The 20,273-nt window shown below is 41.4% G+C and overlaps 1 protein-coding gene across 1 annotated transcript in view; it reads right to left on the minus strand.

Moving 5' to 3' along the window:
- DARS1 (aspartyl-tRNA synthetase 1) overlaps window positions 1–20,273 on the minus strand; it is a 68,558-nt gene that overhangs the window by 27,587 nt on the left and 20,698 nt on the right. The window contains exons 5-7 of the mRNA XM_054971286.1: window positions 8,143–8,245; window positions 6,718–6,798; window positions 4,515–4,574 (exon numbers count right to left, since the gene is read on the minus strand). Of these exons, the coding sequence (XP_054827261.1) occupies window positions 4,515–4,574; window positions 6,718–6,798; window positions 8,143–8,245 (244 nt within the window). The remainder of the gene's footprint in view (window positions 1–4,514; window positions 4,575–6,717; window positions 6,799–8,142; window positions 8,246–20,273) is intronic.

A 20,273-nucleotide genomic window follows, 5' to 3' on the forward strand; every position in this document is an offset into this window, starting at 1 on the left:
AAAACTGATCTTTTGGAGAGAGATGAAACAAAACTGCTAGTATTGAGAGTTTCCGATGCATTTATTCATATGGTGCGCACAACAGTTCCTAAGGGACTAATGGAAGATGATACTTCCAGAAAGATAAAGAGCAATTGCTGATAAGGTTGATCAGACACAGTTGTTTCAATCACACGGCTCCTTTGCAGCAGGAAGAGCTAGTACCTACAGTATTCCAGTATCTTTTGCAGCAGGTTCTGGGATTAGAATTCATAAGCATTTTGATCACTTCCAGTCACTGATGATGCTTATGGCCTTGACTGCAGTATTGGCAGTGCAGGATGAGTTGAACTGAGAAAATTAGGCTAAGCTTGCAATGCAATAGCTGGAAGGACACCACAACTACAAGGAAATCACCTCAGAACAGAAATTTAATGCCTGAAGAAATGCTGACTGTTCTCCTGCCACTTATGAGATCGCAATATGGGAGGGCATTCAAACATTTGCAGGGCAGTGGTTGCTACCCTGGAGCTCCAACCACATAGTAAGACAATGATAGTCTTCAACAGATGCTGGGACTGACTGCCCCCTTTCACACACAGACTTACCAGTCTTGGAGGTGGCACTGATTTGGAGCTTTAGTCAATGCAGTCCAGGGGTTCGGTCTGAGAGTCTTTAGTACAATCAGCCAATGTAGAAGTTAGCCAATTCTTTCCTGCCTAGCGTGTACTAAAGGCAAACAGCAGGATCTGAGTCTAAAGAAGAGCTTATACTATGAAAATCTTAAGGTCTCTAAGATGCCACTGGAGTTAAATCCTGCTGTTCTTCTGCAGACCAACATGGCTACCTACCTGAAACTAAAGGCAAATCGAGCATCAGGAAGAACTGTTTCAATATATGTACCAACACAAAAATGTGCCTTAAGGTCACCTATTAACCGGCCACTTATCTGTCTGGAAAGAAGCGTACAGTGGTTAAAAAGACAGGCTACAGCTGTTTCCTGGCAGGTAACTCATGAGCTTGTAGCAGTCACAGAAATCACAAGGCTAATTTTATAAATAGCTGAGGTCTTGAAAAACATAACCATTCAATTACATCAAGGACAATTACAGGTTTGATCAAGATGACGCCCTCAACAGGGTCGGAAAAGGGCTTTTGAACAGAAGAACATTCAAATCCTACCTTTCAACAACATTTATTTTTCTAAATATGCAAACAGTATGTTCATCACAAGGTATATTTGGGACACTTAAAACAACCCTGACCTCTTGGTAACCTTAAACTTCCTTTTTCAGTTATACAACAGACATCCTCAGCACCCCCCACACAGTATTTCCTCTGACTAGTAATGTAACGAAATGCTTCGCAAGTAAGGAGAAAAGCAGGGAGTTAGTTATTTGGAGAGGCAGAGTCAACAATCTTCAATCAAAGGCAGACACTGGGAGGGGGGAGCAAGGCTGCGTGTCATAAAATTTCAAACAGAATTTCAGTTTAGACCCTTTTCTCATTCCTAAGACCGTATCAATGATGTAATTCTGAGTTTTAGCTATTATAGCTCTTGTGAGCTGGGAGGTGAGGTTCAGGGGGAGGTGAGAGTCAAGGGCTGAATCCACACATCCCGGCGTAGCGCTAAACTGTCGGAATGACAGCGTCTTCCTAGCACGATTTCTGATGTCATCGAACCACAATTCCACTCTCGTGGTGTGATGATGTCAGAAATCACGCCAGGAAGGCACTATCGTTCCGACAGTTTAGCGCTATGCCGGGACGTGTGGATTCAGCCAAGGTCTCCCTGCTCAGTCCAGCTACCAGGCAGCTCGGGTTTACTATGCAACTGACCCAGGCATTCTGCCTCTGTTCCCTCCTGGTTTGGACAACCTAAGAGCAGAAGCATAACCAGAGTCTCTTAAGTATATGTGAGTGGGTGGTGGGGGGGATGCTTTTCAAAACCCCTAAAACAGTGTGGCCTAACAATTTGCACCAGGTTTGGCTGTGACCTGCTCTTCAAGGCACTGAAGTCAAGTAAACCCCAGTTGGCTTACCAACTGCTAGCCCAAATTCCACACCTCCTCTCCTTGCAAGAAAAACATTCTTTACAGCAGCAAAGAATTAAGGAAGTAGGAAAAAAGGAAACTTGAAGTAAAGGTATAGGTATTTCAGTCAATCAAGCCCACTGCCTTTACACCCACCCACCCCACAGCCATACTGAACATTTATTTATTTAAATCTCACTTTCCTCCCAAATGGTAATTTAAAGTAACTTAAACCATTCCCCCTCTTCCATTTTATCCTCACAACCACCACCTTGTGAGGTAGGTTAGGCTGACTGGTTCATGGCAGAATGGGGATTTGAACATGAACCTTCCAGATAGTTGTTCAACACTCTAAATACTATACCTCAACATAGGAGTTACAGCTTTTCCTACAAAAATATATTTAATCATTTTCTAGAAACTCAAGCATTAAATTTTACTTCTACAAATTGATCAAACTTGCTCAGCAACATCAGCAGATATCTTCATCCAGCTGTATGATCATTCTGCTGAAATGTTTTGATAGCTAGGGAAGAACACTGAACTACTTTCAAAATACGTTTTGGTTCTGCCAGTTTGTCCTGGGATTTTACCCTGTTCTTCTCAGGCTGCAGGTTGACTCTGGGTTTAAAACTCTGCCCTACTGATCCCATGTGCCGTTTATAATTATCTGGCAATGATTTGCTTTAAATATAGAAAACCCACAGTATCATTCTCAGAGGGACAAGCTTGTTTTGGTTAGCAATTTGGCACAACAGGTAGCAAAACTGTATTCAGAAATGAGGAAACAAATTTTTAAACTAGCCAATTTTTAATCCAAAATGGAAGAGGGCCTCCTGTTCTGAAAGGCAAAAGATAGGGAAAAAACACAGAGAATCCACATGTGTGTGCACATATTCTTCTCTTTTCAAAGAGCTGTGATGGAAAATACGTACTTCCCAACATACTTGCTTCCCAAGTTTTACTTGCCCACAGGAATTAGGAGACAAAAAAGACGTCTCTTTATCTGCAATCCTGAACTGCTGCAAGGTATTACCACTTGTATACATGCTTTCCCCATAACCTCTGTATCCCCATTCATCTTCTTCCACCTCATTTTTCCCTACTGGAGTGAGGAGAGCAGATGCACCCTACCTATTCTAGAGGGAAGAACTGCACAGGGAAGCACATCCTCCAAACCTTTTTCCCCTCAGCAAAACGCAGGCTGCCTTACCTTGTACTACAGTCCACGCCTATCGGTTACCAACGGCTATGCGCGGTTGATTGAGCTCTGACCACCCAATATAAAACTACCGGTGGTGTGCCATTACTGCTATCCTATTCACATGTAAGGCTCTCTTACCCCATTGTAGTATTTTTCATTGTTTTCCCCCTAGCACACTGTGAAATCCTAAGCAGAGTGTCTCCAGACTAAGCCCATTTAAATCAATGGCCTTAGACCAGAGTCACTCTGCTTAAGATCTCACTGTAAATACCTTAAGAATGGTTCCCTTCCCCAAACAGGTGCCTAAGCCTGCACCTTCACCTAAAAGTGGCATTTCACCCTTTCTGTATATATAATCTTAAAGCCCCCTGTATTACTTCCTCCTTTTTGGTGTTTCCACTTCTATATCAATATGGCATCACTGATGAAGTTCAACAACACACAATTTACAGTGCAGCTTCAAGACAATGAATGGGGACCAGGAAAAGAACAAAGGCATGTCAACTGGATCAAGACCATTTAAGGACTTGAGTATGGAAAATGATGCTACAGGTAACCAATGACAGGAACAATGCTCCGTTGGAATAGATCTCTGTGATACATCCTCATGTTGACATCAATTTGTCTTGTTTTCAGGTAATCAAGGTACCACATATACTGGAGTTTAATCATTTTTAGTAGAGTTGTTTGAAAGGCTGGTATCTTCCACTGGTGTGTAATCCTGCCTGCATGGTACAAACACAAAGTTTCATACTAAACTGACCTGCAGAGGCTCTGCACTTCTGCAGAGGCATTCCATGCTAAATCACCAAATGGGCATTGAATATCGTAGCCATGGGTTCTGCTGAAAATTTGCAGACTTATGACAAGCACAATAACTACACAAAATTTCAACGTACAAAATGCAGAGGTTATCGAGCTGGTATATAAAGATTTTAAAAGATATTTATGGTGCAATCCTAAACACAGTTATACCCTTCAATGAACTCAGAAGGGTGTAACTCAGTTTAGGATGGTACAATGAGTCAACTAAATGCTTTGGTGAGTCCAAACTGTGATTCTAAGAGCCCATCTATCTAGATCAGTACCTTGCCACAAGGTGAGACCATTTCAAGTCACACATCCAAGTCAAGCAGACACGACTAATACAGCAGGCATCATGGAATTTTTAAATATACATAGAGTAAAACAAATTTATAGCAAACAGGTAAACAAATTCTTTGGCATTTTGAAGAGCTCTTTTTGCCATACTCTTAACTGTTTGTTCAAGTTTAGAAACAACCTAGAGAGTTCCTTACCCTCAAGTCAATCACTCTGTTGTCCAGTCTCGTATCCTGGTTTACAGTAGCTCTTCCTTCCTGAACAGTTGCAAAAGAACACACAATGAAAACCACACTTATTTTTTTTAAATGATGTTTTTGTAGCAGAAGAAATCATTTGGCTTGTTGCATTTGGTTTGCCACCCACACCAAAGATTCTTGATGCCTGAGGCACAGACACCTGTTAAGTGTCTAGCACAATTTGAGAGAGCAACTTGACTGCATGTGGGGGGGGCAGAGAGGTGTTATGTGGTCTGTGCATTATGTTGTCTTCTCTAAGGATGTTTCTGAATGTTGTCTGCCTGTGTTTCTGAATGCGGCAGCTGTCTCTGCTCCAGGTTTGATGCTTTAGCATAAAATCTGCCGTATGAGGTGACAACAATTAAAGAAAGGGCAAATTCAAGAAGAGTCAACCATCCTCCTTGGATGTACTGCAAAAAGTGTGGGACCAGCTTAGCCAGCTGAGATGGAATAAATGGTTCCTTAAAATATACTCACAACTCTTTATTTGCTCCAAGGACTGATGGGACAATCATCATTTATTGCATTTTTTCCTTTGGGGCCTCATTTTCCTTTCTTCCTCCCCTCCTTTTTAATTGATGAACCCAAGCAGGTGAATTAAGAATAAGAAACTTCTATCTTCTTAGCTTTGGCATAAGGTTATGATTGGCAAAACTGCAACAGCTCTTTCCTAAGGCTTACTGCAACCAAACTTGGGAATCTTTGACTTACTTCTGTAAAGTGTTTATTAGTAACAGTGCTTCACTTTCAACAGACTCTTCGCAGATTAAGAATAAATATGGTAGAAAGTGCCATCAAGTTGTAACTGACTTATGGAGACCCTTGCTTGGGTTTTCAAGGTGACAGACTAATAGATGTGGTGGTTTGTCATTGCCTGCCTCTGCACAGTGAGCCTGGTCTTCTCTGGAGGTCTCCAATCCAATTTCTAACTAAGGCTGACCCTGCTTAGCTTCTAAGATCTGACGAGATCGCACTTGGCTGGGTTATTTAGGGCCGTTTTCACACTACTTACCTGTTCCCGGAACGTTGCGAAACACCGCGCAAAAACCGCAGAAGATAGCGTCTTCTCATGAGAGTTTTGCGCGACATTGCGCAAAACTCTCACAAGAAGATGCCATCTTCTGCGGTTTTTGCGCGATGTTTCACAACGTTCCGGGAGCAGGTAAGTAGTGTGAAAATGGCCCAGGTCAGGGAATGATGAAAAGAGGATAGTTTTATCCAGACCTCCTTACCCTACTATCAAAAGATAGAATGCTAGCTGTGAACTCATCCCCCCCCCCCCAACAAACAGACAGAAGCCTCAGAACTATGGATCACGCTTGTTAAATATTTGTGCATGAATGTTTCAAACTAGTCCAGGATATAGGCGACAGCCTGACTTGGCTCCTAACCACCACAAGCAAAGCCACTTGATAAAAGAAGGTATTCCTATCTCGTCGAAGGCTTTCACGGCCGGAGAACGATGGTTGTTGTGGGTTTTCCGGGCTGTATTGCCGTGGTCTTGGCATTGTAGTTCCTGACGTTTCGCCAGCAGCTGTGGCTGGCATCTTCAGAGGTGTAGCACCAAAAGACAGAGATCTCTCAGTGTCACAGTGTCACATCTCCCTGTGACACTGAGAGATCTCTGTCTTTTGGTGCTACAGCTCTGAAGATGCCAGCCACAGCTGCTGGCGAAACGTCAGGAACTACAATGCCAAGACCACGGCAATACAGCCCGGAAAACCCACAACAACCATTATTCCTATCTCCCTCTGCCTGATTTGAATCCAAGCTTGGGTGTTTCCTAACATCACATAGGGAAGGGGAGTGGTAGAGCATCTGCTTTGTAGTCAGAAGGCTCCAGGTTTGATCTAACAATGCCATCTTCTTTTTTAAAAAAGGATAGGCCTGCAACTGATAGTGAGGTGAAAGACCCCTACCCGAGACCCTTTCTTGATCCTGAAAGACTGATGGTATGACTCAGGGTAAGGCAGTTTGATGCACATTTCAGGCACCATTTTCTAAATCTAAGTCCTGAAAAAACTAATATGAAAGCATTTAATTCTGGATAACACTAGGCTATAAATTCAAGGCTATCAGCAATAGTTACTAAAATATCAATTCCTCGCTTAACCATTTACTTCTTTAAAAAAATATGCTGTTGATGCTGAAAACAATTCACCTCATCTCCTTCTACCTCTGGGCGAATAGCATCGTCCAGCTGCAAGGGCAGTCGCGGTTCTGCCAAGCTGATCACGTAGATCTGAAAGAAACAGTAACAACAAAAAAACTCATAAAAGCACAGCAGAAATTATAGAATAATTTACAATGGAATATTTTTTCGCAGAAACGTGAAACGATGTTTGCATAAACGTTTGCTAGGAGAATACATGATAGTGTCAGAAAAAAGGAGGGCATATTTTTATGGCTTTGGTTTTGTTTCAATACTAGAAATGACTAAAGTTTGCTCTCTTAAATTTGTTCAATGTGATTATTACAAGAAAAGGTGCCTGAAATAAATTTCCAGAAGGATAAGCTAAGTTTTGACACTAGAAAGAATGAAGGAAATCCCATGATACGAAGGCTGATGTCTTAACAAGGGTTAAAAACATCCAGAAAGTCCTTTAAAATGAGAAGGGAAAAGGTACAAGGAAGCTAAAATACTAACAGCACCCTAGATAGGAGGGAGGGGGCTGGACTTGCAAAAGCATGTAGCCTAGAAAACGTGTTGGTCTTTAAAATGGGACTGGAGTACAATGGAAAAACGTCTGTGGAAACGGCAAGGTCTTGTCAACAGGGTCTCCCAAGTGTCCTCTTCACCCTTTTCAGCTCCAGGCCGTACCTTCAATCCCAAACAGCAACAGTATTTGTTTAGTCGTCATTTAGGCCCATTTTTCTCCTCTTTAGGGCAGCAATGTGCAAAAGAGAGCAGGGCGTCTCTTTTCATAATTGTATAGAAAGGGGATTTTTTTGCAGTTTGTTAAAGAGGAGTGAAACAGCCGCATGTATTAACATATCTTCTCCTACACAACAAAGAGAGAGGCGCTCTATTTCCTCAGGCTGGTTACCTTTCTCTCCCTTCCCCAGCATTTTTAACGATATTCAACATCTTGCCCTTACCACCACCACCACCACCACCACCACCCACCGCCAGCAGGTCAATATTTAAATACTGTAGCGTTTATTACTGCATCCATAACTGCTTCTACAGGAATTGACTCAGTTTTCCTAGCTTGCCAGGAAATTTAGGTATAAAATGTTATCACACTCAATAAGTATGAACTCTGAATTGTTTGGTCTGCCTATTTTGCTTTTGAAAGGAAAATATGCTACATTTCAAAATATAGTCTAGAACCAACCATTTGAAAAGGCAACAAAACAGTACAAGAATCTCCTGCATCTGTTTCTGTCTCATTAACAAAAAGAACTGCTCCATGGTTGATTCAGCTTGCATTTTAATCCAGTTCCTTAGATAACTCGATTTTTTACATGCGTTAACCTGCATAAGGGCTCATAGTAGTATTGTACTTGGGGAATCTCCTTAGAAATGGTAAAAAAAACCCGTAACTTCCATTGCACATTTTAATTTTGTTATAAAAACCATTACCCTTTGAACGTGCAGCTCGACATCCTGCTGAGTGCAGCCTCCAATTTTTTGTGGCACTTTCCTCACAACACCTTCGATGTCCACAATGCTCTCTTTGTTAATACTGTCAATTAAAAAAAAATAGTCATTTTGATAATCTCAGCAAAATGGAAAGTATTCATTTGAATACTGAAGGACCATGAAGACAGTCATAAAACTCTGGTTTTTAACTTAAATGTTGAACTGCCACAAAAGAATATTGCATATTGGCAAAGATATTTAGAATACACCATTAAGGAGGACAAAAGAGATCTTTTCTAAATTTCTCAGCTGTGATAAATTAACACACAGTGAAGTGCTGAAAAGAGGATGCTGTAGAGAGATTTCTTCAGTGTTTCAAAGTCAATCATTACCTCATCAGTGTAGGAAGCATTAAATGAGAAATAATGCTCAATGTGCCAATGAGCAAGGCAACTGGACTATTATATGATCAGATGTATTTTTAAGCTACATCTTTTAAAGTCAGGTGCTGATAAAGCCTATACAAGAGGTGAACCTGAAATGGTATATTTTGGACTTTCCGGTAGCTATGAAGGTCTATCAGTCAATGCTATCATCCTGAAGCAGGTCCGGACGTTAAACAGTTACCTAGTAAATTTAATATCACTAATGTGTTCCTATCTCAGTACACCTGTATGGAGGCAGATGTTGATACTAGCCAAAGCTTTCTCAAGGAACAGCCCCATACAGAAGATGTTACAGTGAGAGGATAGCAGCAAGATCCTTCTTTTCAAGCAGTTATATACAATGAACATTAACACATTTGTGACTACAGTCACTATATTTGTTAGTTTGCATTGATTTTTATGGTGTGTCTATTTAAGGTTTATGCAGGTTGTTGTGAGCTGCTTTGAGCCTCTTTGTATGGAGGGAAAAGTGGAATATAAACATTTTAATTAATAAGTAAGTACTGCATATTCAGAAATGAGGGTGAGCCCAGGAAGAAAAAAAAACCCATAATGCAAAGCTGACCCTGGAAGGAAACCAAGATCCTATTAATATCAGGCTGCCCACAGACAATAGATTTAAAAAGTGAATATGCCGCTATAGTCTGGTAAGCTTTGATGAAGAACTTAAAAAAAAATCTTTCCGCTTTAGAGAAAAACATTGCAATCAGTGGCATTTCAGCCAAAAACGAATCATACATTTTGCATCCAGGTTCTCTGACCCTTCATTAAATCACTCCTTGTAAATTAACGGTTGCTGTAAAGGCTCTTTAAAAAAATTACGGTCATTTCTTGACCTGTCAATTTTTCTTGAAACTGCTCTTTAGGTTTCTATCAAAGCACTACTTATTTTTAATACCAGACCGAAAGGCTGACAAGGTAAAAAGAGAACGTGGTCAGCTCTTCCATTATTTCTGACTAATTCAGAAGTCCTTTCTGCACCCACTCATCCCTTCGCTTTACAATACTGAGACTGATTGTAGGTGGCATACTGATAAGTATCAGATACAGCCATTTTATGTTCAAGCAAATTTCTCTGTTTCCCAAGGTGCCATTTTCAGAGTAGCTGTATTTTTTAAGCTTGGGAGTTTCCAAGATTGAGTTCAAATACTCTTAAACACTTCACAGAAAGTATTAAAGGAAAACTACTCCCGTGGCAAAATGCTATCTTTGCCCTTCTTTCTATCCCACCTGGTATCCTGGGGCTTTTCTCAAACAGAAAATCTTTTGGGCTGAAAGTTTTCATGGGAGATGTACAGATCTAACCACTGTAGTTGTAGATGGGAGAAGAGGGAACAGACAGCAAGTGCACACAGAATTACTGTTTTGCCTGATGGTGGACCAACTGAACAACATGTTAAGCCTTAATAATCTGTGCCTTTGAGAAAACAGAAAACAGCATTGATAGACTGGTTATCATTCTGAACAACAGTATGGTTTAAAAAATGGTTAAACCATAGGAAGCAGAGAGCAGAAATAAATGGACTATTCTCACAATAGAGGGCAGTGAACAGTGGGGTCCTGCAAAGATCAGTACCGAGATCACAGCTATTTAATTTATTCAATGAAGTTGATGGGACAATTGTTACAGAACAGACAAAAGGAAACGACTCAATGAGTAATTAAATTGTGGAATTCACTGCCAGTGGATGTAATGATGGCCACAAGAATATATGGCTTTAAAAGCGGAGTTGGATTCATGGGGATAGGTCCATCAACGGCTACTAGCCATTGTTAGTAAAAGGAACCTCCATATTCGGAAGCAGTAAACCTCAGAAACCCAGCGTGAGGAGGCATTATCAGGGAAGGTTGTGCCCTCTGAGCCCTATCTGCTGACCCTCCAGGGCAAATGGTTTGCCACGGTGTGAAACAGGATGCTTGATTAGATGGACCACTGGTTTGATCCAGGAGGGCTCTTAAGATGCCTGACCAAGCCAAAGTGAAAAGATTGAAAACCAGAGGGGAAGATCTTATACAGGATATAGCTGCTTATAAATACTCTGAAGACAACCATCATAAGGTGGTTTCTAACCACAGGTGATGTAAAATTTTGTTTGTTTTGCATGATTCTTTGTTGACTTTCACAGACCTACACAGATGTGTGAATTGTATTTTAGGACTAATCTAGTACCTCAGTTTGAATCAAAAACATCTTCCTTCCCAAAGTTGTTTGATTTTCACTTAAAATCTGAGCACTCCAGGAGTCTGTTTTACTATTAGAAATTACTCCTGGACAGGAATTGGCTAGAGCAGGGGTGGGCAATTGTTTTGGCTCGGGGGCCACTTTGTGGGAGCGGAGGTTAGCACAGGGCCGCACCTTATAAAATGATTGCATTCATTAGTTAACTTTGCATTTCAGAAAAGGTATAAATTGTATCATAAAAATCAATAAATATAAATTAAATAAAATAGTGGTAGTTTTATTCAATTTATTTATTGTGCTAATTTCATATCATCTATAGCTGCAAGCACATTTAATTTTAGAATCAGTTTAATGAGACAAATGTACCCTGTCACACTTTTCTACTGTCTTGGCGGGCCACAAAAAACTCTGTAGCGGGCCGCATGTGGCCCGCGGGCCACAATTTGCCCACCCCTGGGCTAGAGGCTTATTCTTGTCACTTCAGCAGAAGGGAATATCCAAACCAGGAGACCCTGGTTTACTCTGAGAAATTATATAAAATACTAAGCCAATTCCAAATTGAATTGAAAAATTCACCCACCATTCATCAGAACTGCAGTAAGAGAACCATCCACTGGGAAATCTCATATTACTAACAAGCTTCTAACTTATATAGCCATTGCTTAGTCAGAACTCTATTCTGGTCCTGAACTTTATAGTAATTCAGAATTATTTTCTGTTTTTTATATGCAGCAGTTATTTCAGATAAAGCTCAAGTCCTTTAAGGAAACACTAGATGTAACACCTATTTGTACCTTGGTGAGATATTAAGTAGACAGATTACAAAATTAAAAATTACCTAGAGTATGAACATAAACACACATATACGTAAACAACATTCTTAACATTAATGTATACAGCAAGATTATCTCACCATGACAATCTACCCTTGCTATAAAATTTCTGTATATAAGGCTGCATATTACTACACATTACAATTTAAAAAAAAACACACTGAACATAGCAAAAACTTATCTGAAGTTATTTACAAAATAAAACCACTTGTACCATTTGATCAGTTGAGTGCTTTTCCAGTGGCTGAAACTACCTCAACAACATGCAAAGTTCTTAGGGTTGTTTCACATAGTACATTTCCCTCCCTACACAGAAAGGGGCTTTGTGTGGGAAGAAGTTTGAAACGTGTGTACTTGTCAGGTTTCACATGACACCCCTGTAGGAAAAAGTAATAAATTCTGAGCTGGGACTGAAGCTCAGTACACATCCCTTATCTACAGACCCCAATTTCAAGTCCTGCCATCTCCATTTAAAAGGATCCTATTGGCTAGATGTTGGGGAAATGCTCTATCAACCCGAGATCTTCAGAAAGGACAGCTAGCAGTCAGGAACACCAACTTTGAGTCAAATGCTGCAATGGTCACTTTTGGAACACAGAAGTTTTATTTGTTCAGCACCTTTGTTCATAACAGCCTTTGATAATCAACTGCGCCGGAAACAGCATGTTTTATATTTTCATCTAGCTATCACTGTGACGTAGTTGTATACACACGTTTTAAAAGTTGATCTTAAATGACGAGGGGTGCAAGAAGAGCAAGATACTATTTTACTTCAAACCAGAGCTTCAAGACAAGTGAACGGGCAGTTCAGGACAAAGGGACTCAGTGAGCACGGTATTGTGGGTTGCCCTCCATTAGTTTATTTATTTTTATTTAAAACATTTGTTAGCTGCCTTTCTACCTTATAGCACTCAAGGTGGCTTACAGCAGACATAAAAATATATAAAAACTTCAATTTAAAATCACCATATATAACAATCAATAAATAGTAAAATTAATTTAATCCCGTTTTAAATAAAACTGTCTTCAGCTGCCTCCTAAAGATTGACAGTGAGGGGGCCAAATGCATTTCCCTGGTGAGGTTGTTCCACAATTGTGGGGCTGCCACTGAAAAGGTCCTCTCTCGTGTACCTGCCAACCAAGCTTCTTTGGCTGATGGGACAGTCAGGAGGACCTCTCCCTGTGAGCTAAACTCCTGGGCAGGAACATATGGGAGAGGATGGTCCTTCGGACACCCCAGTCTCAAGCCATGTAGAGCTTTAAAGATGAGAAGCAACACTTTGGATTGGGCTTGAGAGTAGACTGACAGCCCATGTAGTTGCTGAAGTATCAGAGTTGCATGTTTGTAACTCTGTAGGCCAAGCACTCTCAACTAGCTACAGCTTCCAAATACACTTCAAGGGAAGCCCCAAGCACAGCACACTGCAGTAGTTCAGTTGAAATGTAACTAAGGTATGGATGGACTAGACCTGACTGAACCAGGAATGAGTGCAGTTGATGCACCAGCCAACGTTGTGCAAAAGTACTGTGAACCACTGCAGCTACCCAACTTTCTAAAGTGAATGCTGTGTCAAGCAGTACTTCCAAGCTGTGAACTTAACTCTTCAAGGGTAGCATAACCCCATTCAAGTAAGGAGAGATCTTATATCACTGGTCAGCCTTTCTACTAACCCAGAGAACCTTAAGATTCAGCTTGTTACTTATCCCAAGCACCAAATCCAAACATCAACAGTATCCTTGGAGTTAAATGGAAAACAAAAACAGAGCTGGGTATCATCTGCATATTGGTGACACTGCCGCCCAAAACTCTTGATGACCTCTCCCAGTGGCTTCCTGTAAATCTTAAATAGCATGGGGGATAAGATCAAACCTTGAGGGACTCTGTAGGCCAACAGCCAAGGAGCAGAGCAAGAGACCACAAGCTCTACCTTCTGAGACTGATCGCCAAGACTCAAACCACTGTAACATGCTGCCTCTTAGTCCCAGTGCCAAGAGGTGGTATTGAAGACTCCAGCAGGACTAGAAGGGTCACACTCCATCTGTCTAGTTGTCAGTAAAGGTGACCAGCTCAGTTTCTCTTCCAGACCCTGTCTTGAAGTCAGATTGAAATGGATCCAGACAATCCAGCTCTTCAAAGAGCCCTTAGAGCTAAGGCGCAACCACTTGCTCTAACACCTTGCCTAAGAATGAATGATTGGTTTAAGTAGGGCACCACTATGTCTTACAGTCACAAGAGTGGACATGCACAGCATCTTCACACTGTATAAGCCAACAGTTCCGTTACTGGTTGCTAAACACTCAATATTCACACTCAGCTATTTCAGTTATTAGTCAACACTTTCTGTTTTAACCACACAGCAGCAGGCTCAGGTGCATCGATACAAAAACACTTTGACCACCAACTTCATATCACAACAGCAAACCCACAGGCAGCATGTATTGATGAATCACTGTCAGTCAAATTTCTTGATGGAGAGCTTGATTCTAAAAAGCTTATGAAGCTATTTTCTTTTGGTCGCCATCTAAGTTTCTTTCCTTTAGTCCTCATGCAAGATTTTTACTTTTTAAAAAAGTCAGTCAGGACATCATTGGATTGAAGACCACCAGATTCAAGAGAAAATTCTCTTGGTTTACATTGGCTTCCTATTTGCTTTGTGAAATTTGGTGCTGATTGAGGGTAGCGTCAGCACAAGCGGGCTGTGTACAGTATGTAATGCAGGTGTTTGATTTTTAGCATGAAATGCAGCATTAGATTAAATGTTCTGTTCTCTTTAGCTATATAAACTCTTCTTTAATCATTTGATTCTGTATTCTCTCCTTACAAGTGCTTCCTAAATATATTTCTTTAGAGAGTTTCTTTGGTGGTAAAGAGGCTGATACTTCAAACACTGGAATTTAGTTCTGTCACAATGCAAGCCATCATTTAGCATTACCTAAAAACAAGCACTGGGGTTCTTCTGCCGTATCTTCATCCCTCAGGCACTGAGATTCTATGCTTTTCTCACTTTTGCAAGGCAAACCCAAGTTTGCTGTTACAATCAAACACACTAACTATGGTTTCAGCTTCTTCTGTAAGCCAAAACTAAAAGCCATTGTTAGATTGCAGTTTGAAACTCTAGTTTGCAGGACAAGCACAAATGTTTAGCTTGCTAATTTAATTCACTGGTAACAATAACCACTTATCTTTGGAGGAAGTGCAGGGGCTGTGCATGAACCCAAAGCTCAACAGCACTGAAACACCTGGTCCACATTAATAATATCATTACAGCTATTACTGTCAAGCATTTTCATACCAGAGATGAAAAAAGTCAAAAATATTTAAAATATTTGTTAGCAGCCTTTCTACCATGCAGCTTACCATGTAAGCCAGCTTACAATATAAATAATCAGAGATAAAAACAAAATTAAAAAGCAACACAGTTTAGGACTGCCAGTGACATAAAAAGAGTTATTAATTAAAAGCAGTCTTAAATAAAAATGTCTTCAGCTGAATGGGCCAGGCACACGTCCCTTGAATGCTGTTCCATAATTGTGTGACTGCCATGGAAAAGGCCCCCTCTTGTGTAACCACCAGATAAGCTTCTTTAGCTGATGGGACAGTCAGGATGGCCTCCCCCTGTGATCTTAATTCCGAGGCAGGAAAATATAGGACAAGATGGTCCTTCAGATATACAGGCCTCATGTAGGGCTTATAAGCCAAAACAACACTGAATTGTGCTTGGGGGTGGAATGGCAGCCAGTGTAATTGCTGCAATATTGATTCTAATAGTTGGCCCCCAACCAGCAATCTAGGCGCAGCATTCTACACTAGTTACAGCTTCCGAACGCTCTTCAAGGGTAGCCCCAAGTACAGTGCATGCAGTAGTCCAATCTAGGTGTAACTAAGGCATGGATCACTGTGGCTAGATCTGACTGAGCCAGAAATTAGCAAAGCTGATGCGCCAGCCACAGCTGGCCAAAGCACTCCAAATCTCTGTAGCCACCAGGTTTTCAAAGGCGACTGCTATGTCTAGCAGCACTTGCCAAGCTGCAAACCTTTCAAGGGAAGTATAACCCCATCCAAGAAAAGAGAGATCTCAATTTTCTGATCTGTCTTTCTACTACTCCAGAGAAACTGTCTTGTCAGGATTCAGTTTCAGCTTGTTCATTCTCATCCAGCCCATTACTGACTTCAAACACTGGTTCAGAACATTAACAGCATCATTGGAATTAGGTGGAAAAGAACACAAGAGTTGAGTATTATCTGTGTATCGGTGACACTGAAGTCTAAACCTCCTGCTGACCTTGCCCAGTGGCTTCATATAGATACTAAATAGAATGGGGGATAACCAGGGCTTTTTTTCTGAGAAAAGAGATGGTGGAACTCAGTGGTATTATATACACAAGCGCAAGCGCTCCCGGGACCATGTGATGATGTCACTTCTAGGAAGTGATGTCATCAGGCAGGGTGTTGCCACCACTGGAGTGCTCCCGCAATTTGTGTCCACTTGCTTCCCTGCCCCAGGCCGATTCAGGCCCAATCTTGGCCGTTTGGGGCCCATTTCAGTCATTTTGGGTCAGTTTCGGCGCAATTCAGGCCCAAAGCGGCCAGGATTGGGCTGCTGCCGGGCAGGGGAGTGTTCCCCCACCCGGCAGTGGCCTGATCCTGGCTGCTTTGGACCCAATCCTGGCCATTTTAGCCTGAAACGGCCACAATTGGGCCGCTGCTGGGCAAGGGAGTGTTCTCCTGCCCAGCAGTGACCCGTTCCAGGCCAATTCAGGCCTGATCCTGGCCATTTCAAGCCCGAAATGGCAAGGAGGGGGGGGAGCAGTTTTAAGAACTTCCGGAATGCCATTCTGGAGCATTCTGGCAGAAAAAAGCCCTGGTAAGATTGCATCTTGTAGAACCCCACAGGCCAATGGCTAAGTGGCAGAGTAGAAATTCCCCAGCACAACCTAATCACCTAGTTAGAACCTGAGCTACTGTAACACACGGCCTCCTAGTCCCAGAGCTAAGAAGCAATTCAGAAGGATACCAAGGACAATGAGATCAAAGGCCACTGAGAAGTCCAGCAGGACTAATAAGGTCATACTCCACCTGTCTAGGTCTTAGTGAAGGGCATCAACCAAGGTGACAAGTGCAATCTCTCTTCCAAATTCTGGCCTGAAGCCAGATTAAAATATATTGTTGTTTATCTGAAATGCCAACCCTATCCTGTTTTACAATCTCTTAAACGTTGTCAAAAATACACAGAAATATCAAAACATTTTTATGATCACACTACCACAGGAGTACACAATTCAAATTTGTGGGCCACACTAACATTTTAATGAATGTGTTTAACCTATATTGGTTACTGGGCTTTTCAACCCATCCGTTGTTAACTCTCCATACTAGAGATGGGCATGAAACAAACCACGGAACAAAATTCCGAACAGAACTGCTGGTTTGTTTTCAAAGAAACGCGTTCTGGGGGTCCGCATTTTTACGGAACAAATTACTTTTCCTAGCGTTCCATTTCATTGCTAGTTTGGGAAGCCAGATACTTTGCGCCATTCAATCCATCGCCCAGGCAACAGTGGCAGTCTTTTAGTTGCCCCCAATCTGAGGCCTCCATGCTTGATTGGCAGCTGTCCCTGCAAACTAGAGAGCTCCCACTCTGGCCTATCCAGCCAGGAAAAGGGCCAGCCCATCAAAGCAGCTACCAGCACACTAGTTTTTGCCACTGCGAAAATGACAAGAAAGGGGGGGACCCATGGATCATGCCTTTCCTGGGGTCCAATCGCTCGGAAACTTGGGGGGTCTTTAGAGGACAGTGAGGACTATGTCCCTTGCAAATTTGGTGGGTATTGGACATTGGGAAGCTCAGTTTGTAGCCCCTCAAAGTAGCTTCCAGCAGACACTCCAGTTTTTACTACTGTGAGGAGAAAAATGACAGGAAGGGGGGACCCATGGATCATGCCTTTCCCAGGATTCAATCTTTCTGAAACTTGGGGGAGGGGCGTATTTAGATGACAGTGAGGACTAGGTCACCTGCAAATTTGGTGGGTATTGGACACTGGGAAAGTCTTGTTTAGTTTGGTTGTAAGCGTGAAGGTGCCCGTTCTGGGCTCCCTCGAACCGGCTCGGAACCGGCTCAAGTTTGGCTAATTCGTGGTTCGTGTTCAGTGAAAATGAAGGAACCACGAACCACATGGTTCATTTTTCCCCATTCTGTGCTCATGTCTACTCCATACTCTAGCATGCAACTCTGTGAACCTCTTAATTTTTCCTCTTTTCCTTTCTGCTCTCTCTCTGTCTCTTACACACATACTAGCTGTCTCCCCTCTGCATGACACAGGGTGTGCCTACACCTCTTTCTGCACCATCATGGAGCTGCCCTCTCCATTATACCTTCTCTCGCTTTGCATTCTACTGTTTCTCCCATTTGTCTTTTTTTGTTCTGCCCTTCCCTCATTTTTCTCTCTCCTTTCTAAGTCTGGAGCACTGCTGCATCACTGCCCCTGCTGGGCTTGGGAAGGCCTATGGTGTTCCCTGCAAAAAGACTGGAAAGGCTGTAAACCACAGCTACATGGAACTCCCCTGCTGGACTGCGTAATGCCACAGTGAAGGCCATAATCAACCTGTAATCCTTATGCTGAGCAGGCCACTGTTCCTTGGGTTTCAATATTGTTTTACACTTTTAAGGTGATTCAGATCAGTTAGTTGACCATCAATGTGCAGTAACCATCCTCATCAAGAAGATAACTATTTATTCTCACTGAACATTTTGCATCTGTCAGCCAGCTGAACCTGAGTGTTCCCAAAGTCATTATCATCAGCTGTCTTCATCATTCTTCCTAGGCATAGCTAAATTAGCAGCTGCTCTAAATCAATACTGTGATATACATTCCCTGGTGAAAAAAAAATTATGTCTGGTACATACCTATTACTCATATCTGGCATATATAACGACATAAACAGGAACAACTCAAATCATACTGCTATTCAACATCCAACTGAAGTTCTTGGACAACTCATCTTGAAGCTACCCTGATGAACTTTCAACGTCAGGCATCTTAAATACGTGGCATAGGGGAAGAAGAACTGGAAATCCAGCCTGTTTAAAACTTGTAGGGCTTCAGTCTCTTTACTTTTTAATGATTTTTAAAAAGATGAATGAGGATTTTTGTAAAATCAGAAACTCAAAACTGTTATTGGTATCCCCTTCAGCCATGTTTACAAGTAGAAAACAACACTATAGCATTTCTAATGAAAGTTTCAGATGAGTATGTTAATTTACTGGCTGAAATGGTAATTAAATCCATAGACTGATTAACCTATCACCTTAGGTTAAACATCAGCTCGTCAATGTTGAAGAAGCTTCACAGATCAAACATTAAACCAAGTAGTAATTGGTTAGGGCTCTCTCTTTGGAATATTTTCTTGGTTGTCAATTTGATTCCACCTAAAACAGTTCATTGGCACTGGGAAAATTATAACTGAGAAGTGCTTTTACATGACTCAGGCTTCAACAAATGCCATCAGAGGTGGTTGAGAACAAGGTATTACAATGTACACTATTTTGTACATGAGGCAATTGATGACACTTGTCACTACATGTTATGTCCTAATGCACGACAATGGAGAGTTTAAACCCACCATGAACTTCTTCATAGTGTTGCTGTATAGATGGAAGACATAATAACTATAAAGCATTTACTTACTTTAGAATGCTGCCCCCAAGTAATGGAGGCAGTCCCCAGATGGATGTCTTCCTTTTGTTGGTCAGCATTTCTTTCCAAAAGGAAGGTTTGTTCTGTTTCTTCTTAATCTGCTGTTCTCTGTTTCTACTTTATCTGCTGTTCTATCTATGAATATTTACTAGACGATCCAAAAACCACACATTGTGTAGCCAACTTTAGTTTGGTTGATACTAAGCCTTGCTGATTTTTTTAAAAAAAGTATGCGGGCAGCTAAGCCTGACAATAGATACAGGTAGCTTGTAAGATGGCACTGGAAATGTACTTTATTATAAAGCTACTATTTTTATGTTCAGGAATATTGACATGGCCCATAGTCAAGGCAAATTAAATTACTACTAGTAAAATTTCTTTAGAACAATTCATCCCTTTACCAACTGCTCTGGATAAGTAACAAAAGGCTATCTAAAGAAACCCAGAAGTTATGCATTATTGCTAAATGAACATGTCAACACCCTCTTACAACTTGAGAGGGATCCTTATTGCCTTTAGTACTGAGCTAGAACTGAAAATCCGTACGCACTTTTTCACAGAACTGGCTCAAGATCTTATTTACTGTAACAGCAGAAGGGCTAACAAAGAGAGCAATCGATTAATGTCACCTCTAAGAAAAGTTGCACTAAGCCTTGAACATTTTAACTGTCTCAGATTTAGCAGAGGAAGAAAGTCAGCTGTGTATAGCATGACTCAGAGTCACCAACACAAACTCAGTTGGATTTACAAGAACTTGATGCTTTGGTGAAAGCCTCCTGTTAAAACTGATGGACACAGCAGTTCATGACAAATGACCTTAAAATATTTCAGTCTATCATTCTAAGTAAGCTTTGAATGTATCTTATTGATTTATTCAGCTAAATCCAACAGGTTTTACCATTTGCCATCCTGTATTTGTGAACAGATCAAGACAGAACATGAAGTGCCTGTGTGCAAATCTGGTTAGTAGAATTA

The sequence above is a fragment of the Eublepharis macularius genome, chromosome 2 (assembly GCF_028583425.1).
Source record: "Eublepharis macularius isolate TG4126 chromosome 2, MPM_Emac_v1.0, whole genome shotgun sequence".
In the NCBI taxonomy this organism is placed as follows: domain Eukaryota; kingdom Metazoa; phylum Chordata; class Lepidosauria; order Squamata; family Eublepharidae; genus Eublepharis; species Eublepharis macularius.